General features: G+C 36.3%; 1 protein-coding gene and 1 long non-coding RNA gene across 2 annotated transcripts; one reads left to right on the top strand and one right to left on the bottom strand.

Moving 5' to 3' along the window:
* Positions 1-2184: 2184 nt before the first annotated feature.
* On the bottom strand, positions 2185-2693 carry LOC147516890 (transcription factor LRL2-like). The gene is made up of 2 exons (XM_086593412.1): positions 2620-2693; positions 2185-2563 (listed from the first exon to the last, which is right to left on the bottom strand). Exons 1-2 carry the CDS (start codon positions 2691-2693, stop codon positions 2185-2187), a joined length of 453 nt encoding a protein of 150 aa, XP_086449538.1.
* Positions 2694-16293: 13600 nt separating this feature from the next.
* LOC147516891 (uncharacterized) lies at positions 16294-17091 on the top strand. Its single transcript, XR_015213759.1, has 2 exons — positions 16294-16349; positions 16863-17091. It is a non-coding gene; the product is annotated as an uncharacterized LOC147516891 (long non-coding RNA).
* The last annotated feature ends 2940 nt before the right edge of the window (positions 17092-20031 follow it).

Genomic DNA, 20031 nt, shown 5'->3' on the forward strand with positions numbered 1-20031 from the left:
ACCTATATAAATATCACAGATCCTCGTATCTCTAGAATTATATGTTGATAACAGGTCAAACAAAAATCCTGGTGATCTGTAGATCCTCATCTCAATACTAGGTCAAACAAAAATCCTAGTGATCTGTAGATCCTCATCTCGATACCAGGTCAAACAAAAACCATGGTGATCTATAGATTCTCATCTCGATACCAAGTCAAAAAATCCAGTTCTTGGCAGCAATGTTGAGTTCGGGTCAAAAAATCCAGTTTTTGGCAGCAATGTCGAGTTCGGGTCAAAAATCTAGTTCTTGGCAACAATGGCAAGTTCGGGTAAAAAAATCTAGTTCTTGGCAGCAATGTCGAGTTCAGGTAAAAAAAATCCAGTTCTTGGCAGCAATGTCGAGTTCGGGTAAAAAAATCCTAGTATTGGCAGAAATGTCAATATGAGGTCAAGATCGTGATGAAAATCCTGGTATTGGTAGAAGTGTTGATATCAGGTCAAGATGATATCATAGGCTCGATACCAGGTCAAAGAAAAAGGAGGCAGACGCCTAAGGTATGTAACAATAAGGGATATTTTCTTTCTTATTTTTTGGTTACAAATATGTCAGGGGAATAGTATCGAATTTCAAATTTGTTCTTTTTAAATAATTGCAAATACCATTGATAGAATTGCACTGAAAATTTGGTGTTTAAGCAAAAATAAGGCGATAATAATTCATTAAAAAGGGACAACATAAGCAAAATAAGGTTGTTACACATTGAATATAAAACTAAATAACATAAAGAAAGCATTAGTCTTCATCTTCGTTGTCATCCTCGTCTTCATCACCATCTTCATTCTCGTCACCATCGTCACCATCATCCTCGTCATCACCGTCAGTCGAAGACCCATCATTATTTTTTTCATAACAATATGGTCTCGAAGCAATTCATCTTCATATTCTTCTTCTTCTTTGTCTTCTTCTATTATTTCTTCTTCTTTTTCTTCTTTTTCTTCTTCTGCTGGCTCTTCTTCATCGTCGTAATGCTCGATGGTAGGACAGTCTGACTAGTGAGACCATTCTAGAAGAACCATAAAAACAGCAAGAATAGTAAGGAAGTATGAAACGAGAGGCTTTTTTTTTTTTTTTTTTAGGATTGGTTGTTTTCAGTAAGAGGATTACAAAAGATAGTTTAGAATCATGCAGGTGAAGGTCTTTTTACAGTAGTAAAAAATTATAAAAACAAGGGAATTTAATGGTGATTAACAAGAAAATGAGAAAAGTTAATGGTGATTAGCAAGAAAATGAGGAAAGTTCACTACAACAAATTAGCTTTTTAGCGACAAAAGTTTTAGTGACAATAAAAAAACGTGGCTAATTGTCATTTTTGGCTACATAAAAAATGTTGCAATTTATCCACTGTCTTACTTTTGATAATAAGTGTTTGGCAACGCTTTTTATGTTGCTGAAAGTCTTGTTCAAAATATTAAAATAAATAAAAGCTTTTTGGCGACAAAAATACTGTTGAAAATAACATTTTATCAATGATGGTGATATCTAACGTCGGTGATGATAGTTGTATCCCAACATTATTGGTGTCACAAATGGTTGAGTGTTTCCAACTGGTTCAAAGTTTTGGCATACCGCCCTAGTTTTGGATACCTAGCACCTATGATTTTTGAAATTTTTGATAAAAGATTAAAAAAAACGAAAATGAAAAAGAAAAAGAAAAAATAAAGGATAAACTGAAAGGGTCCCAAATTTTACCTAACACGACACTCTCTTTTTCACTCTGAACCGAAGAAAACCAAAGAGCGCAACCTCGCCTCCGTCCACCACCTATTACCAAATCTCCTTCCGGCTCCACCGTGAAACGTTGCAGTAGAAGGTACACTCCATCATAATTTGATTATCAAATTCTAGAGCTTTTACTTTTATTTTTGGAAAAGATGTTGGGATTAGGCAGATGTATGGCCAAAGATGACACATTTACTTGATTGGGTTTTACTTTTTTAATTAGTGTGTTTTGTTATTCTTAAATTCAAGAAATTCCCTGTAAGTATTAAACCGAAAAGAAAGGATTCTTTTTGAAGCTATTCAGTGGCCCGGATTTTCTAAACATATGTGCTCCAAATTTTTACAATAAGTCTGCGATACTCAAGAAATGGATTCCCATCTCGGATAAAAGGACCCCAGAAAAGTAGAAGACAGAGTTGTCCCTAGAGATTCTTGGAAAGCTCCTCTGTTAATGACGTCGACATCACATACAATCCCTTGGTCTCCAACAGCTGGATCACTGCTGACATGTTCACTTCCATCAATCTTCCAACTATCTCTTCTAGAGGTTCATTCAGCATATGCTGATGAACAAGATAGTGGCCAAATCCCTCGAGATGAACAAAGGGATCATAGGTTGCTTCTCCACCCAATTTCCTTTCACTCAAGGCCTTAACTTGAAGCTGTAAATACTTGATGTAGTCAATGATATCATCCAATGCAGCATCTTTATTGCCCTTGCCAGAATTTGGAAGAAGTTTCTCCAGCGCTTTGAGATTTTCAGTAATTCTAGCTTTTCGGACACGATCTGCTACTAAACGTCTGGTAGAAGCTCTCTTTTTGGATGGGGATCCAAAAACAGCGACCGTGATCTCTACCCTCCTTCTCCGGCTCCTGCTCTCCTTCTCCCCCTCAATATGTATATACCCCTCTTCACTCTACCTTCTCTCATTTCTTTATTTTATCTTCTACTACTTTACTTAGTACTTGTTGTTAATCTGAATGAATGACAGTGGGAACACAATCTAGAGATATTTAAGGAAGGGGAAGAGATGGAAGTATGCCTTTTCCGATGCCACTTCATCTCCTATATCCTTAAATGGGTCTCTCATTGCTTGTTCATCTAGACCACTACTAATGGAACACTGGTGATAAGTGCTCAAAAAGTGCAATTTAACCCTCGATTATGCCTCTTGTTTAGCCATCTTAGTGGACTAATAGTGTTTGTAAGTTATGTTTTATGATTCTACAGGTGAAAGAGAGAGAGTTTTGTGGAATATAAGAGAAAAAGGGGTAAAACAGAGCAATTCGGAGCATTAAGGATCACATGGAAAGCCCGTGGACAATCATGGAGAAGGCCAAGGAATTGAAGCTATTAAAGATGCGACTTGGACCTATTTTAAAGCCTATTTGGAAGCCCAAGGCCAAAGGATTCGTTGCTTGGACCAAAGCCCGCAAAAGAGGATAGAAGGATAGAGCAGAAGAGACAAAATAGACTTCCGCGTCTGGGATGCATGGATCGCGCGTCCAGACACATTTCTTGCATCTGAGACGCATGGATCATGTGTCCAGACACATGAAACGACACTGTAGCTAATTCCTTCTCAGTTTTGGAGACGAAGTTGGACTCTGAAAGAAGTCTATTTGTATTAGGAAACAAATGGCGGTTTGGAATGCTTCTAGAACTCATTGTAACCCTATAAATAGAGGACCTAAGTGCCTCATGTAATTTGCCAATTCACTTATATTCTTGTCTCCATAACTTGAGGCAGAGAGAGATTAATAATAAAAGATTCGGTTTTAACTAGCTGAGTCTTAATAAATTAGTCTTTCTAGTCTCATGTTCTTCGACTCTTCTTCTTCTCGTTCTTCGTGTTCTTTCGTCTTTATGGAAGACTAATCTTCTCCTTCAAGGGAGGAGATGAAGCCAGTGCTTAAGGTTTAATGATTCTTCTGGTTCATGGTGTTCTTCAATCAGGTTAGTTCTTTATGTTTTTAGTTATTAATTCCATTGCCCACACCAGGGGATGGAAGTATAGAATAGGGTTTATGTTTTGCAATATTAATATCATGCTAGTGTTCTTTACTTTTCTTCTAGTAGTATAGTTCTTTAGAGTTAGGGAGTATTCTTTGTGTTGCCTTAGAAGGGGTAGCTCAGGGAGTGGCTGCCTAAGGGATGTATTCTTTGTGTTTGACTTAAGTGGTGATTCATTTAATTGTCGCCCTATTAGGAAGTACTCCTTGATGTTGCTCTCGGTAATACATTGAATGGCTGCCCGAGCTTACATAAAAGGAAAGAAGATATTAATAGCATAAACATAGGAATAACCTTAAGTAGAGTTAATTGTTAACGATGTTTCGTCCAAGAGAGCATCGACACTCGCTCGATTGCCTAATTGTAGTCTACTTGTAAGAACAACCATGAAGCAGAAGGTCATAGATTAAAAGTATTGGTGGATTCTAATCTCTTGAATTCCCTCTCTTATAAATTCTCAATAGTTTAGTTAGTTTAGTTTAGTTTAGCATTAGAATACAATATCTATAAGGGTTAGTTAGACTTACCCCCCCCCCCCCATTAATAGTTGCAATTAGTGTTACCCCCCACCCCCCATTTTCAAAAATATTAGTGATACCCCCAATTGCAAGATCCAACGGCTACGAGATGAATTTTTTTTTTCAAATGAAGAAATCTGACCGTTGGATCTTACAAATGGGGGGGTATCACTAATATTTTTGAAAATGGGGGGCTAACACTAATTGGCAACTAGTAATGGGGGGTAAGTCTATGTAACCCTCTATCTATAATCATAGTTTTTAATCCCTCAAAGCCTGTTTCCAGTCTTGTCCTTCATATAAACATACACTTAAAAGTGGAATGATACCCTACTCATCATTTACTTATTGAGGGATACTTAGGTTTTGATACGCTTCTATTTTGTTCAACGACCATCATCTATCTACATCATCCATATACCATAATAAACACAAAAGGAGGCAAGGTCAAATGGCGTCGCTGCCATTTTTAGTTGTTTATGTTTAACTTTTTCTTTCAAGATTAGAACTTTGGATTTTGAGGTAATTTTAGCCACATCATCCATCCTTTTGAGAAAGAGAGAAGCTTGAAGGACATCTCGAAGACAAGATCTACCATCCAGGTTAGTCGGATCTTCATTCTTTTTATTTCATTCTTAGTATAGTTGCATCATAGTTTAGTTTTATTGCTTTCTAGTATAATTGCATTTAGGACTTTTTCAACAATTGAAGTTGTAAGCCAACACAGTGAAATATCAAACTCTAGTGTTTCTTGTCTGAATCTTGACAAACGGACTATCGTCTATGGGCTGTGGTACTTAAGCAATCCAAGTGATTCACCATAACCCTAGAAGAGACAGCTTTAGACAACGGGCGAGATACTAGCTGCAAAGCCCAACCCAGTTGAAGGAAAGTAGTTTTATATTTTAGTATAATTTAGAATAGTTGTATATTATTCAAGCATTGTAGGATAGTTTTTCGTCATTTTCGCATAGCATTTTCTAGTGTATGCCCCGTCCTCCATATCATCGTCCGGTAAGAACATAACAGTGGACAAGGTTCAACAATCAACTCACAAGAATACTAGATGAGATTGAAACAATGGCCGCATGCAATGATGGAGGTGTTTTGGACACCAATAATCCAGAACCACCCATGCAAGCACAACAGAGGAAGAAGTTGAGTGATTTCTATTCACCAATCATTGGAGACCCACAAAGCAATATTGTTTTTCTAGAGACAGAAGCTAACCAGTTCGAACTTAGAGCATCAGTAATTTCTACGCTTCCAAAGTTCAATGGCTCAGACAATATTCAGCCTTATGTTCACATGAACAAATTTCTATCAGTCCTCAAAACTTTCAAGAACCAGAATATCAGGGATGAGAGTATCAAGTTAATTCTTTTTCCACTCTCACTCGAAGGTAAAGCATCCAAATGGTTAACTGCACAGCTGATCAATTCAATCAACAATTGGGAGAAGTTGAGAACAAAGTTTATGAGCAAGTTCTACCCACCCCAGAAGACAGATGCCATGCAGCAAGCCATCAGCAATTTCAAAGGGAAGATAACTGAAGAATATCATCAAAGCTAGGAGAAATTCAATAATCTGCTAGTCTCATGTCCACATCATGGTTATGATAAGAGCACACTGGCTCATTTTTTCTTTCGAGCACTTTCTACTATGAACAAGCAGATGATACAATCAATGCATCAAGGTAAGTTTACATCATTAGATGGAGAGGAAGCCTACAACTTTCTTGAGAATTTAGCTGAAGACACTCAACAATGGAGTACTAGCAACGAGGACGTAACTATAGTGGAGGGGGTGCCGAAGCAATTTGGCAACCAAATTCAAGAAGACCCAAATCAAGCGATGATATCAATTATGGCAAGCCTATCAACAGGACTTGAAACTCCAAACAAGAAATTTGATCAGTTCTCCATGAATCCTCCAAAAGCAAACAATTTCCAAGCTAGACCTCAGTCAACCAAGCCTTGTTATGCCATTTGTGAGCTATGTTCTGATGAAGGCCACACCACTGAAGAGTGTTCGTACTATCTGGATACTAATGCAGAGGCATATAGTATCAACTCTTTAGGAAGAAATAACCCGGTTCAATCGAGGGGGTAATTATTGGAAGCCACAAAATACAAATAAGAGGAATTTTCCTCCAGGATTCCAAAATCAGTCAAATCAGTTCCAGAATAACCAGTATCAGTTCCAAACCCGCCAGCAACAATACAGAAATCAACAGTCATACTAAAACCAGCAATACCCAGCCAACACAAACAGAGAGTTAGTACCAGATCTTATGAGTGGATATATTGCCCCTACACCTCAGTCGAGCAAAGCAGTTATCCCACATCTGGAAGAAGCTATCACCACCATTGTCAATGAGCTAAAACAGACAAATCAAAGAACCCAAAAGTTGGAGAATAACTTTAGTGTCATTCAAGGCCAGATAGGGCAAATCGCTGCCGCCTTGACAGAGAGATTAAAAGGAGCATTACCAAGCCAGCCAGAGCCAAATCCGAAAGGAAGAGGTGTCCTGCAGGTGGATAACCAGGAGATTACTCAGTCGAATCACCAAGTTAATGTTGTCACCACTCTGAGGTCAGGCAAGAAAGTTGATAACAAGATTGTCTATGAACCAGGAAAAGATTCTGCGGAGCCTAAGGTAACTTATGTCCCCACCATCCCGCCCAGTTCTAACATTCCAGATATATCTAGTGTTGTGCCACTTGTTGAAGAAACTGTTGCAAAAGAAGTTGAAGGAACTACTGTGGAAGTAAGTAAGAAGAAGCCATCACGAGTAACTCCACCTGTCACTCCACTATCTGTTACCAATCCAACTGAAGCCAAAAGAAGAGAACCGATATTGAAGAATCCGCCAGCACCGTTTCCTTCAAAACTAGTGAATACCAGAAAGGATGACCAGTACAAGGAGATTTGCGATGTATTTCAGAATTTACATATTAATATCCCATTTCTGACCGCCATCAAGCAAGTTCCCTCGTATGCCAAATTCGTGAAAGATCTAGTGAAGAAGAAGACCAACATTCTGAAAGAAGCTTTTATCGCTCAAAGATGTTCATCGTACCTACAGAATCTAGCGGTTATGAAACTGAAAGATCCTAGAAGTCCAACTATTACATGCAGAATTGGAGATTCTTTGGAGGAGCAAACTTTATTAGATTTGGGTGCCAGTGTGAATCTTCTACAATATTTCGTCTACGAAAAGTTAGGCTTGAAGGATCTTAAACTGACTGATGTTACTTTACAGTTTGCAGATAGATCAATAAAGATACCTAAAGGAATCATTGAAGACGTCATAGTCAAGATCAAAGATTTCTATTATCCGGTTGATTTCATAGTACTCGACATATAACCTACATTTGGTAGGCAGACCATTCTTGGCCACTACAAATGCACTCATCAACTGTTGAAACGATAATATGACGTTATCCTTTGGTAATATGAGAGTCGAAACCAATGTTTTCCATATGTTACAGTAACCACAGGTGGTGTGTGCTGTGAACGAGGTATGCATGATTAAAGCGTTAGCACAAGATTATCTGACTCATTCATATCCTGCTGACGAGTTATTGAAAGCTCTGATAAACTCAGATTGTGAGGAACTTAGTGTCGAGGCAATCAATGCGATTTTGGATTCATCACCTGTCATAGATGACATCAAGTTCAAAGAAAAGTTTGAATCACCTATGCCTGATGGACCATCTAAAGAGCTTAAGAAGGAGCCGCCTAAGCTAGAATTAAAGCCTTTGCAATCTACACTCAAGTATGTTTTCTTGGGAGATTTGGGAACCTACCCAGTAGTCATTGCATCAGATTTGACTAAGGAGTAGGAATCCAGGTTAGTAACATTTTTAAAGGAACACAAGTCAGCTATAGGTTGTACAATTGATGATATCAAGGGGATCAGCCCTATGATAGTTCAACATATGATTCATTTGGAAGAGGATTCCAAGACTTATAAGCAACCACAGAGGAGTCTTAATCCGAAGATGAAGGAAGTAGTTAGAGAAGAGATTGATAAACTCCTTGACGCCGGCATTATCTACCCTATTTCTGATAGTCAATGGGTTAGTCCAGTTCAAGTTGTGCCGAAGAAGTCTGGAACCACAGTGATCGAGAACGAGAACAATGAGTTGATTCCAACCAGGATTCAGACTGGATGGAGAGTTTGCATCGATTTTAGGAAGCTGAATAGCGCATCAAGGAAAGACCATTTTCCATTGCCATTCATCGATCAGATGTTAAAAAGATTAGCTGGACAAGCTTACTACTGCTTTCTTGATGGTTACTCAGGATATTTTCAAATCCATAAAGACCACATTCACATGTCCGTTCTGAACATTCGCCTACCGTCGTATGCTTTTTGGTCTATGCAATGCACCGGCCACTTTTCAGCGATGCATGATGAGTATTTTTGACGACATGGTGGAGAAATACATGGAAGTTTTTATGGATGATTTTTCAGTTTTTGGATCATCTTTTGAGGATTGCCTACACCATCTCTCCTTAGTCATTAAACGTTGTTGCGATACCAACTTAGTTCTGAACTGGGAAAAGTGTCACTTCATGGTAAAGGAAGGGATAGTGCTGGGTCACCAAGTTTCAAAGGAAGGAATTCTAGTAGATCGAGCAAAGATTGATATTATAAAGGATCTACCTAAATCGAGAACTGTTAAAGATATCCGTGCCTTCTTAGGTTACGCGGGATTCTACCGTCGATTTATCAAGGACTTCAGCAGAATTGTAAGACCGCTGTCACATCTGTTAAGGAAAGATATTGCCTTTGATTTTGATACCTCATGTGTCGAAGCTTTTATGAAGTTAAAGGAAGCACTCACTTCAGCACCAATCATTCGTGCTCCAGACTAGAGCCAGCCATTTGAGATCATGTGTGATGCATCTGATTATGCTATAGGAGCCGTTCTAGGACAAAGAGACAAGAAAGTGTCGTACGTAATTTATTAAGCTAGCAAGACTCTAAATAGAGCTCAGATTAATTATTCTACCACTGAGAAGGAACTCTTAGCCATCGTCTATTCTCTTGACAAATTCCGACAATATCTGATAAGTTCAATGGTGATTGTCTATACTGACCATGCTGCCTTGCGTCATTTACTAGCTAAGCAAGATGCCAAGCCTAGGTTGATCCGATGGATACTACTTTTACAAGAATTTGATTTGGAGATACGTGATAAGAAAGGAATAGAGAATGTCATTACTGATCACCTTTCTAGATTGCTAGTGGAGAATACAGAAGACAGCTTACAAATCTATGAGACTTTTCCTGATGAACAATTGTTCAATATATCAGAATTACCATGGTACGGCCACATCGCAAATTATCTTGTGACCGACAAGGTACCATCGCATTGGAGCAAGCAGGAAAAAGATTTATTCTACACAAAGGCCAGATATTATTTTTGGGATGATCCATACTTATTCAAGAAGTGTTCGGATCAGATTATTCGAAGATGCATCCCAGAATCAAATCATGAATCCATTTTATCATTTTGTCACGATCAGCCTTGCGAAGGACACTTTGGCCCGCAACATACTGCAGACAAGGTATTACAAGCTGGATTCTATTGGCCTACTCTTTTTAAAGATGTAAATGTTTATTGCAAAGCATGTCCGAGATGCCAATTTTTGGGTAAGACCTCGAAAAGGTTCGAGTGGCCTCAACAACCGATCCTTATCTCAAAAATCTTTGATGTATGGGGGTATAGATTTCATGGGACCATTTCCGCCTTCTTTTGGTCACACCTACATTCTACTGGCTGTGGACTATGTTTCAAAGTGGATTGAAGTAGTTCCTACAAAGACCGCCGATCATAAAGTCGTCGTGGACTTTCTGAAGAAGAACATTCTACCAAGATTTGGAACACCAAGAGCCATCATCAGTGATAACGGTTCTCACTTCTGTAACCGTGTATTTGGGAATCTTATGGCAAAGTATGGAGTAATTCACAAGCTAGCTTTACCATATCATCCTCAGACTAATGGTCAAGCAGAAGTTTCGAATAGGGAAATCAAAAGTATCTTGGAGAAGACAGTTAATCCTTCTAGGAAAGACTGGTCTCTTAGACTCCAAGATGCACTATGGGCATATAGAACAGCATTCAAAACACCCATAGGGATGTCGCCCTATCACTTGGTATATGGAAAGGCATGTCATCTACCTGTCGAGTTAGAACATAAAGCCTACTAGGCAGTGAAAGAGATGAATTTCAGCCTAGATCAAGCAGGAGAAAGGATGAAGGTTCAGATCAGTGAATTAGAGGAATTGAGAAGTGATGCTTATGATAAGTCAAGGATTTACAAGGATAAGACTAAAGCATTACATGACAGAAGAATTCTGAAGAGAGAATTTGAACCTCGACAGAAGGTTCTGGTCAACAACTCTCGTCTAGAAATTTTCCCTGTAAAGTTGAGATCTAGATGGACGGGACCATTTGTAGTAAGACATGTCACACCTTTTGGAGCTATTGAAGTAGAAGACATAAAGAGAAGGACTCGTTTCAAAGTCAGCGCTCATCGACTGAAGCCTTTTCTGGAGTTACCTACTGGAGACGTGGAGGCCGTTTTTCTCAAGGATCCAGTTTATCAGACCACTGCTGAAGCAGAAAATTGGGGTAAGTTACCTACACACCTTAAGGATTACATTCTATGTCTTGCTAAACCTGTTACTCTGTCTAGTTTAAGTTTTTTGTATGAGGAAGCCAAGCGTCGTAAGCTTGACTCCTTAGGATCTCATTAGTATAAGTGCCACCAATAGTCGGGCCCTCATATTTTCATAACTTTATCCTTTACTGAGAGGAGTTGCAAGCGCCGGAGTCAAAGTCTCATAACTCTAGTAGACCGAGTATAAAATGTCTTCAGGAAGTAAGCATGTTGTTAAGAGATCAGTTTTGAGGTGGGAATACTAGTCTTGAGGATCTGACTATAAAGGACTCAAAATTATTGAGAATCTGACTTTAAAAGACTCACATTATGTCTTGGGGATCTGACGTAAAAAGACCTAAAAATTTGTTTCTTGAACTAATTCTTGATATTCGGCATCAATGGTAATATCCTACCTTTTTCTCATCCATTTCATTTACTTCTTTATACATTGAGGTCAATGCATGCATAAGTAGGGGGAGGGTGTACTTGAGAAATGAATTTCGAAAATTAGATTTCAAAAACAAAAATATTTTTGTTTCTATATCAATAGCATGAGAAAATTAAATTTTAATGATGAGTCTAGGATATATATTCTATACTGCTTAGTGTTGAGTTTTATAGATAGTTGATATTGTTGATTTCATTACCACTTAGACTATTTATTATGCTCGGACATAGTTCTTGTTGATAGAATTCTTTATCAAGGCACCACCATAGTACTTGGTTAGTTTTGTGTACTTTCGCTAGAAGAGAGATTTAAACCCCTAGTAAACTGGAAGTAGAATTTTTAGACTTAGCTCGTGAGACTTGAGCTTTATACCCATTCTTTGGAGAGTTCTTATGAAAAATTCGAGTCTTAGTGACTCAACATCTTTCAGTTCTTTATGTCGTTGTAATATAGTCTCATTATTTGTTGATTTGGTTAATCACGAAGTGACATCAACTGGGGAGATAGCCATTAGGTCTTGTAGTCTATTCAAAACAGAGTATCATACTGATAAGTCAAGTAGTGAACCCATTCAGCCTTTATCCCACCTAGTAGGACCATCATGTAAAACCCTTTTGAGCCTTACAATAAGCCATTTTCTTTCATAAAACCCTTTACCCTTTACCCTTGACCCTTTACCCTTTACCCAACTCCAGACAAAGAGTATAGCTAAAATCTTTATCAGCCATACCCACATGTTTCTGAGAATACGAGGGGGACAAAGAGGAAGAAATAGCACAAAAGGAAGATTACAAGGAAATACCAGAGAGATACAATGAAGACCATCATTCTGTTCTAAGTGAAAGAAGCTAGTGGAAAACAAGCATATCCAGTACTAATCAAGGATATACCACTGAGCTAAAAAAAAAATTGAACAGAATGGATGGAAAAGCTAAGACAAAGGAAGAATTTTCTCTGCAATACAGAATTTGAAGAAATTTTCCAAAGAATGAAGCAAAACCCTTAGTGTTTTTAGAAACAACCTTAGAATCCTTTTTACCTTTCCTTTATAAACCAATACCCAAGCCAAGTTACAACCCATGACTTATCACTACAGTATGATACGAAGTCTAGAATAGGTGAGAGGATGCTAAAGTGAAGGACCCGACACTTCATATATGATTGACATTCTTTCCATGAGACTAATTTCATCTAGAAATCCGTTTTTCAAGGTAGTATGTGGGATGTTCGTATTCATTATTCTTTTCTCCACATACATGAGGTAAAATAGTAGACTATCTTCTGAGAGTATGACCGGTGAGGATTGAAAGTTAAGATTATCTACCTATGGTAAACTAGGGATTCCGTTTCTTGGATAGGAGAGTATAGGAGATTGACTAAGTACACACATAAGCCTTGATTGAGAATTTTGTCAATTTTTACTATCCCCCATCATAATCTATGAGTCTTTGCAGCAATGTAGTTAGCAATGGAGACCATCTGTTAGAGTAAGCACTGAGTAGGTAAGGAATTTCTCTCTCTGAAAAATATTATCATTCTTGAACATGCTATTGATTGATTTTGTGGGTATATCACCTGAAAACCCTCACGAGACTATAACTCGTCCTTTTTGGGGAACTTAAAAGTTTAAAGCCTTGTTGCATATGGTAAATGCAATCGCAATGCCTGTGAAAATGAGTTAGGATTTTATTTTTGTTATTAGGATGTGATTTTGATCACTTATCTATTTTTTATCTTATTTGCTAAGAGACTAGCAAAAGGCTAGTTGGGAGTTGTGATAAGTGCTCAAAAAGTACAATTTAACCCTCAATTTAACCCTCAAGTGTTCGTAAGTTATGTTTTATGCTTCTACAGGTGAAAGAGGGAGTTTTGTGGAATATTAGAGAAAAAGGGGTAAAACGGAGCAATTCGGAGCATTATGGATCACATAGGAAGCCCATGGACAATCATGGAGAAGGCCAAGGAATTGAAGCTATTAAAGATGCGACTTGGACCAATTTTAAAGCCTATTTGGAATCCCAAGGCCAAAGGATTAGTCGCTTGGACCAAAACCCGCAAAAGAGGATAGAAGGATAGAGTAGAAGAGACAAAATAGACTTCCGCGTCTGGGACACATGGATCGCGTGTCCAAATGCATTTTTTGCGACTGAGACGCATGGATCATGCGTCTAGACGCATGAAACAACACTGTAGCCACTTTCTTCTCAGTTTTGGAGATGAAGTTGGACTCTGAAAGTAGTCTATTTGTATTAGGAAACAAATGGCAGTTTGGAATGCTTCTAGAACTCATTGTAACTCCTATAAATAGAGGACCTAAGTGTCTCATGTAATTTGCTAATTCACTTATATTCTTGTCTCCAGAACTTGAGGCAGAGAGAGATTAATAATAAAATATTCGGTTTTAACTAGCTGAGTCTTAATCAATTAGTCTTTCTAGTCTTATGTTCTTCGACTTTTCTTCTTCTTCTCGTTCTTCGTGTTCTTCTGTCTTTATGGAAGGCTAATCTTCTCCTTCAAGGGAGGAGATGAAGCCAGTGCTTAAGGTTTAATGATTCTTCTGGTTTATGGTGTTCTTCAATCAGGTTAGTTTTTTATCTTTTTAGTTATTAGTTCCATTGCCCACACCAGGGGATGGAAGTATAGAATAGGATTTATGTTTTGCAATATTAATATCATGCTAGTGTTCTTTACTTTTCTTCTAGTAGTATAGTTCTTTAGAGTTAGGAAAGTATTTTTTGTGTTGCCTTAGAAGGGGTAGCTCAGGGAGTGGCTACCTAGGGGAAGTATTCTTTGTGTTTGCCTTAAGTGGTAATTCATTGAATGGCCGCCCTATTAGGAAGTACTCCTTGATGTTGCTCTCGGTAATACATTGAATGGCTGCCCGAGCTTACATAAAAGGAAATAAGATATTAATAGTATAAACATAGGAACAACCTTAAGTAGAGTTAATTGTTAACGATGTTTCATCCAAGAGGGCATCGACACTCGCTCGATTGCCTAATTGTAGTCTACTTGTAAGAACAACCATGAAGCAGAAGGTCATAGATTAAAAGTATTGGTGGATTATAATCTCTTGAATTCCCTCTTTTATAAATTCTCAATAGTTTAGTTAGTTTAGTTTAGTTTAGCATTAGAATACAATATCTATAATCATAGTTTTTAATCCCTCAAACCCCCTTTCCAGTCATGTCATTTATATAAACATACACTTAAAAGTGGAACGATACCCTACTCATCCTTTACTTATTGAGGGATAATTAGGTTTTGATACGCTTCTATTTTGTTCAACGACCATCATCTATCTACATCATCCATATACCATAATAAACACAAAAAGAGGCAAGGTCAACTGGGACGTGGAGGAGGTACATTATCTGTTTCCTTTAGTTTTAGCACTAATTTGAGGTGTACAATCTAGTAATGGGAACAGCCGAATAGGCAACTATTCTCGCGATAAATGATATTAATATCGTAATTTGAACATGATAGTTTTGACTTGCTCAAGGATGAGTAGCAGTTTGACTAGCGTTTATTTTATTTGTATTTGCACTGCATATTAGGGTCATCTCTATATTTTTCCACATCCATGAAATTGACTGAGATTAGTTGATATATTTTTCTTATCACAGTGCAAATTGCTTGGTAGTGAAGAACTTTCTGTAGTAATACTTTTCGGCAATTATATTACAATCGCATTGGTTGACCAGTACAAGTTAAGGTATAATATTGTCTTGTTTTAATTTTCTTACAATTTATTTTTCCCTTCGTGGAGTCCTTTCTGTTTTTGTGATATTCAATCTAGTTAAGCATCCATGTTATTTTTTCTTTCATGTGTTTATCACTTCAAATTTAGTTTGGTATTCTTTCACCAAGTTTGAAGATTATAGTTGTGTTACTGTTTTTCGTGTTTAATTACTTTCAAGAGTTCTATGATTTTAGTTTCCCTTAAAGACTTCAGCCAATATGACTGGGGGATATTTGTGTCTCAGGCTTGTATGACGTAAATGCAGGTTATACAGGTAAGAAGTTATGTTTTCTATACTAATCCTCTAGTGAGTTATTGGTTTATACTTCTTTTGACATGTAACGCAATTGAAACAGTTCATTCTTCTGGTAATATGACAACTAAACATTTGATATTCTGCTCATGAGAAAATCATTCACTATAACTATTCTTCTTTCTTGTTAAGGCTTAAACCTGTGATTGGGTTACTTGTTTCTTATTCTTATTTTGGGTCAATTCTAAGTGTTCAGATCCAACTTCCCGATTTCTCCTAATTCCTTGTTTTCTGAGAATTGACTTTTAGCTCCAACTGAGTACTGATGGAATCAAAAGTTCCTTTCTTTTCCCTTATCTATTCATAAAACTTTAATACAGCAGGAAGTTTTCTCTCTCTATAAAGAGAGAAGTTGACCTGGCTTGTGCAAATCTGAAACATATGACTCTTTACTTAAATAATAATAAGTGGTCTATGATTTTATCTCTTTGCAAGTCATTTTGTTGTTTGTGGCTATGACGCAGATAAAGGTGAATTTTAGATAAAAGATCCTGCTAGTATCAGGTAGTCCATCTACTGATTCGTATTTTGCTTGTTTTACTTCATATCTTTGGTCTGAAGTAAGCCATATTATTTTTGGTAATGGTCATCACCTAAGAGATCTTTTTGATGAGGCTGGCCTTTTCTTCGTTGAAATGATTTTTTAGAGTTTATCGTCAATAAATCCTATAATATATAGTTCAACTTTCCGTTGAGGTATCATGGGATGTGGGGGGTGGTGACTGTTATGTACAAATCAAATTGGATACCCATTAAATTTTTTTGACTCGATGTTGTTTGTTTGCTGATGCAGAGTTGCAAAGAGGTGGCTTTACTAACATATTCCTTGTGGTACATTGGGCGAGGGCATAACTCTTCAATGAAACAGGTTCAATGTTGCTTACTTTTACTTGTCTAAATAGTGATGCTTCCTATTTGTGTTTGTTTGCTGATGCAGAGTTGCACTTGATCCTATTGTTACACCTAATTACATTGATTCTAACTTTTGATTAAGGTATTAAGTTGTAAATTTGTTTGAGGAATGATTGCTACTATACATTAACTGGTTCACTAGAGAACTTTATATTGGTAGTCAAGGTGCTCTTAGGAGTAAAGGGAGTTGCAGACTTCTCTTAAGGTGTAAAGGAATGATCCTTTTTAGTTTGTTTTAGCTTAATATGATCATCTATCTAGTATTCGCTGTTATTCTCTCTGGAATGTCAATAAGTTGAATTTTTTTATATGCAAAGTTACTAGTGTTTAGGTATGTTCATGCATGCAGTCATGCACACAAAGCACATAACATGTATTGTTTTCCAAACTTAAGAATTAATTAATTTTAAGAAGAGTTAAACTTTCATTTAAAGCTTTAGGTCTAATGAATCGTATCTTTTTTCTGCAGATAAACTTATGTCAGAAAAGAAATGGGTTTGTATTGCAAGAGGCCGTTGGTAAATCAATGTACAATTGTGTCACGTGTTAGCAAAGTTTTTTGCGAAGATGGTTTCAGTTGAGAAATTGTCATTTTTTTTTATAGTTTTATTATGTAAGATGAGTTCATAAGAAACTTTGAGAGAATGATGTTACTCTTTCTTATTATCATTAATAAAGTAAATTGTCTGACCTCTTTCTTATACAGTTTTAGGTAATTGATGTTTTGTTTATTTTATTAGGTTTAATTGTTGTATGTCAACAGGAAAAAAGGGACCAAGTGTATATTGGGGAGAAAAAAAATATAAAAAGAAACAAACAATGGCACAACTTCTAATGATTCTTTTATAATCGCTAAATAATCTACATGCAAATATAAATTTAAAAAAATAAAATTTTAGCAACAATTTATTTGAAACGTTGCTCATATCTAGCGACACTAAAAACGATGCTAATAACACCATTTTTTTTTAAAAAAAAATGGACTTATAGTGATGATTATAACGTCGCGAACAACGCTAAAATTTTCAAAAAATTTGGATATTTACCGACGATAGAAACATTGCTATTAAGGCATTACTAGCGGCGATTTTGAAAACGTCACTAAAAATACATCTTTTGCGACATTATTGTGTAGAGAATGCGAAAATGAGTTAGCGACGAAATAAAAACAATAGCGACGTTTTGCATCGTCGGTGAAGATCTCATCTTTGGCGACGTTGTAAAATCGTCGCTATGTATCTTTGTCGACTATATCATTGTCCACAATGGCAGGACACTCCAAAAAACGTCACCGAAATATAATTAGTTATGCTTTCACAATATTCAGCGACGCTTTTTTTTGTCACCAAAGACCCCATTTCTTGTAGTGGTTAATGGTGATTAGCAAGAAAATGATGGAATTTAATGGTAATTAGTAAGAAAACGAGAGAATTTAATGGTGATTACTAAGAAAATAAAGAAAATTAATTAAAAAGTAATTCTTGGTTATTTGTGTGTGGGACAGTTTAAGGTTTAAATGATAATTCACTAAAGTTTAATGGCGTGGTTAATTTAGTGCATGTTAGTTTTTGAGCCAGTTGGTTGAATTTTTTTATTATTGGTAAATATGAGTTTATATATTGAGTAAATGTTACAAGGTCCATTACCAAATTTGTATTCAAGCAAGGTTACAAGTTCGAATCCTGGTATCGGTACCAGGTCAAAGAAACAATAATCCTAGTGATCTGTAGATTCTCATCTCGATACCAGGTCAAAAATTATGGTTCAAAGATAACGGTATCTATAGAAATATATCGATCTCGAAGATAAGTATCAATTGATACTGCTTTTAATTTGAGTGGTATCAAAAGTCGAATTTTCTTTTCAAAGTATTATTAAGTATCAATTGATACTGCTTTTAATTGGAGTGGTATCGAAAATCGAATTTTCTTTTCAAAATATTACTAAGTATCAATTGATACTACTTTTAATTGGAGTAGTATCGAAAGTTAAATTCCTTTTCAAAATATTACTAAGTATCAATTGATACTGCTTTTAATTGGAGTGGTATCGAAAGTCAAATTTTCTTTTCAAAATATTACTAAGTATCAATTGAAACTGCTTTTATTGGAGTGGTATCGAAAGTCGAATTTTCTTTTCAAAATATTACTAAGTATCAATTGATACTGCTTTTAATTGAAGTGGTATCGAAAGTCGAATTTTCTTTTCAAAATATTATTAAGTATCAATTGATACTGCTTTTAATTGGAGTGGCATCAAAAGTTAAATTGCTTTTCAAAATCTTACTAAGTATCAATTGATACTGCTTTTAATCGGAGTGGTATAGAAAGTCAAATTCCTTTTCAAAATCTTACTAAGTATCAATTGATACTGCTTTTAATTGGAGTGGTATCGAAAGTCGAATTTTCTTTTCAAAATATTACTATATATCAATTGATACTGCTTTTAATTGGAGTGGTATCGAAAGTCGAATTTTCTTTTCAAAATATTATTAAGTATCAATTGATACTGTTTTTAATTGGAGTGGTATCGAAAGTTAAATTGCTTTTCAAAATCTTACTAAGTATCAATTGATATTGCTTTTAATTGGAGTGGTATAGAAAGTCAAATTCCTTTTCAAAATCTTACTAAGTATCAATTGATACTACTTTTAATTGGAGTGGTATCGAAAGTCGAATTTTCTTTTCAAAATATTACTAAGTATCAATTGATACTGCTTTTAATTGGAGTGGTATCGAAAGTTTAATTTTCAGTACAAAATATTATTAAGTATCAATTGATACTGCTTTTAATTGGAGTGGTATCGAAAGTCTAATTTTCTTTTCAAAATATTACTAAGTATCAATTGATACTACTTTTCAGTAGAGTGGTATCGAAAATTCAAATTTTCTTTTTAGATATGTTTTTAATTGTCAAAGGCTATTAACAGATATATTATAAATATAAACAAACCAAAAGGAGCAAAAGAGATCTATTTCATATGTCGAAGGAAGTTTAAGAAAATAAGGCAAAATAGAGAGCTCATATATTGTATCAATATTACAAATTGGAGAAAATTTCAGCTCGTAGTGGAGGTTTTGGGTTGACTGAGAACATTGCATCTGGCCTCGAGATCTAAGTCGACACCAGCAAGCATATCGATTCCCTCTAGAGTAGAGGGATCAAGACGAAATGTGTCAAGAATGAGAGATGGGGTAGCCACAATCTCGGTGGGGTTAGTTTTTACCATATCATCTTCATTGTTGGTTTTCTCAGTTTTAATAGCCTCGGCTACAATGGTATCAGCTAGGACAACTTCTTTCTCAACATCGAGGGCAGCTTCAGACGGAATATCACTATCATCATCAGACTCAAGGTTATATTGAGTAATAACATCGGCAGGAAGATATCGTTTGAAGCTCTTCATAGTGGAAACACAATAATTCATATTTTAATCAGCTTCAACCAGCTTGATGAGCGACTTCGGAAGCATTGAATTTGGTGATGGTGACAGCGTGTTTTTTCTTTTCTTCTTCAAAAGAGTATTGAAGTTGTTCTTTGTCTTTTTTCAATTTTTCATTATCTTCCCTAAGAAGGCGGAGGGAAGTCATATCGTTCTCAAACTGACTGTCCGCAGCAACTTTAGCCTGAAATCAAGA

The sequence above is a fragment of the Coptis chinensis genome, chromosome 2 (genome assembly GCF_015680905.1).
Source record: "Coptis chinensis isolate HL-2020 chromosome 2, ASM1568090v1, whole genome shotgun sequence".
Taxonomy (NCBI): Eukaryota; Viridiplantae; Streptophyta; class Magnoliopsida; order Ranunculales; family Ranunculaceae; genus Coptis; species Coptis chinensis.

What these genes read in the sequence shown, in the direction of transcription:
- LOC147516890 (XM_086593412.1), bottom strand. Translation starts at nt 2,693, where the DNA reads ATGAGAGAAGGTAGAGTGAAGAGGGGTATATACATATTGAGGGGGAGA. An exon ending in GCAGGAGCCGGAGAAGGAGG is followed by an intron (nt 2,564 to 2,619) that starts GTAGAGATCACG and finishes AGCTTCTACCAG; the next exon opens with ACGTTTAGTAGCAGATCGTG.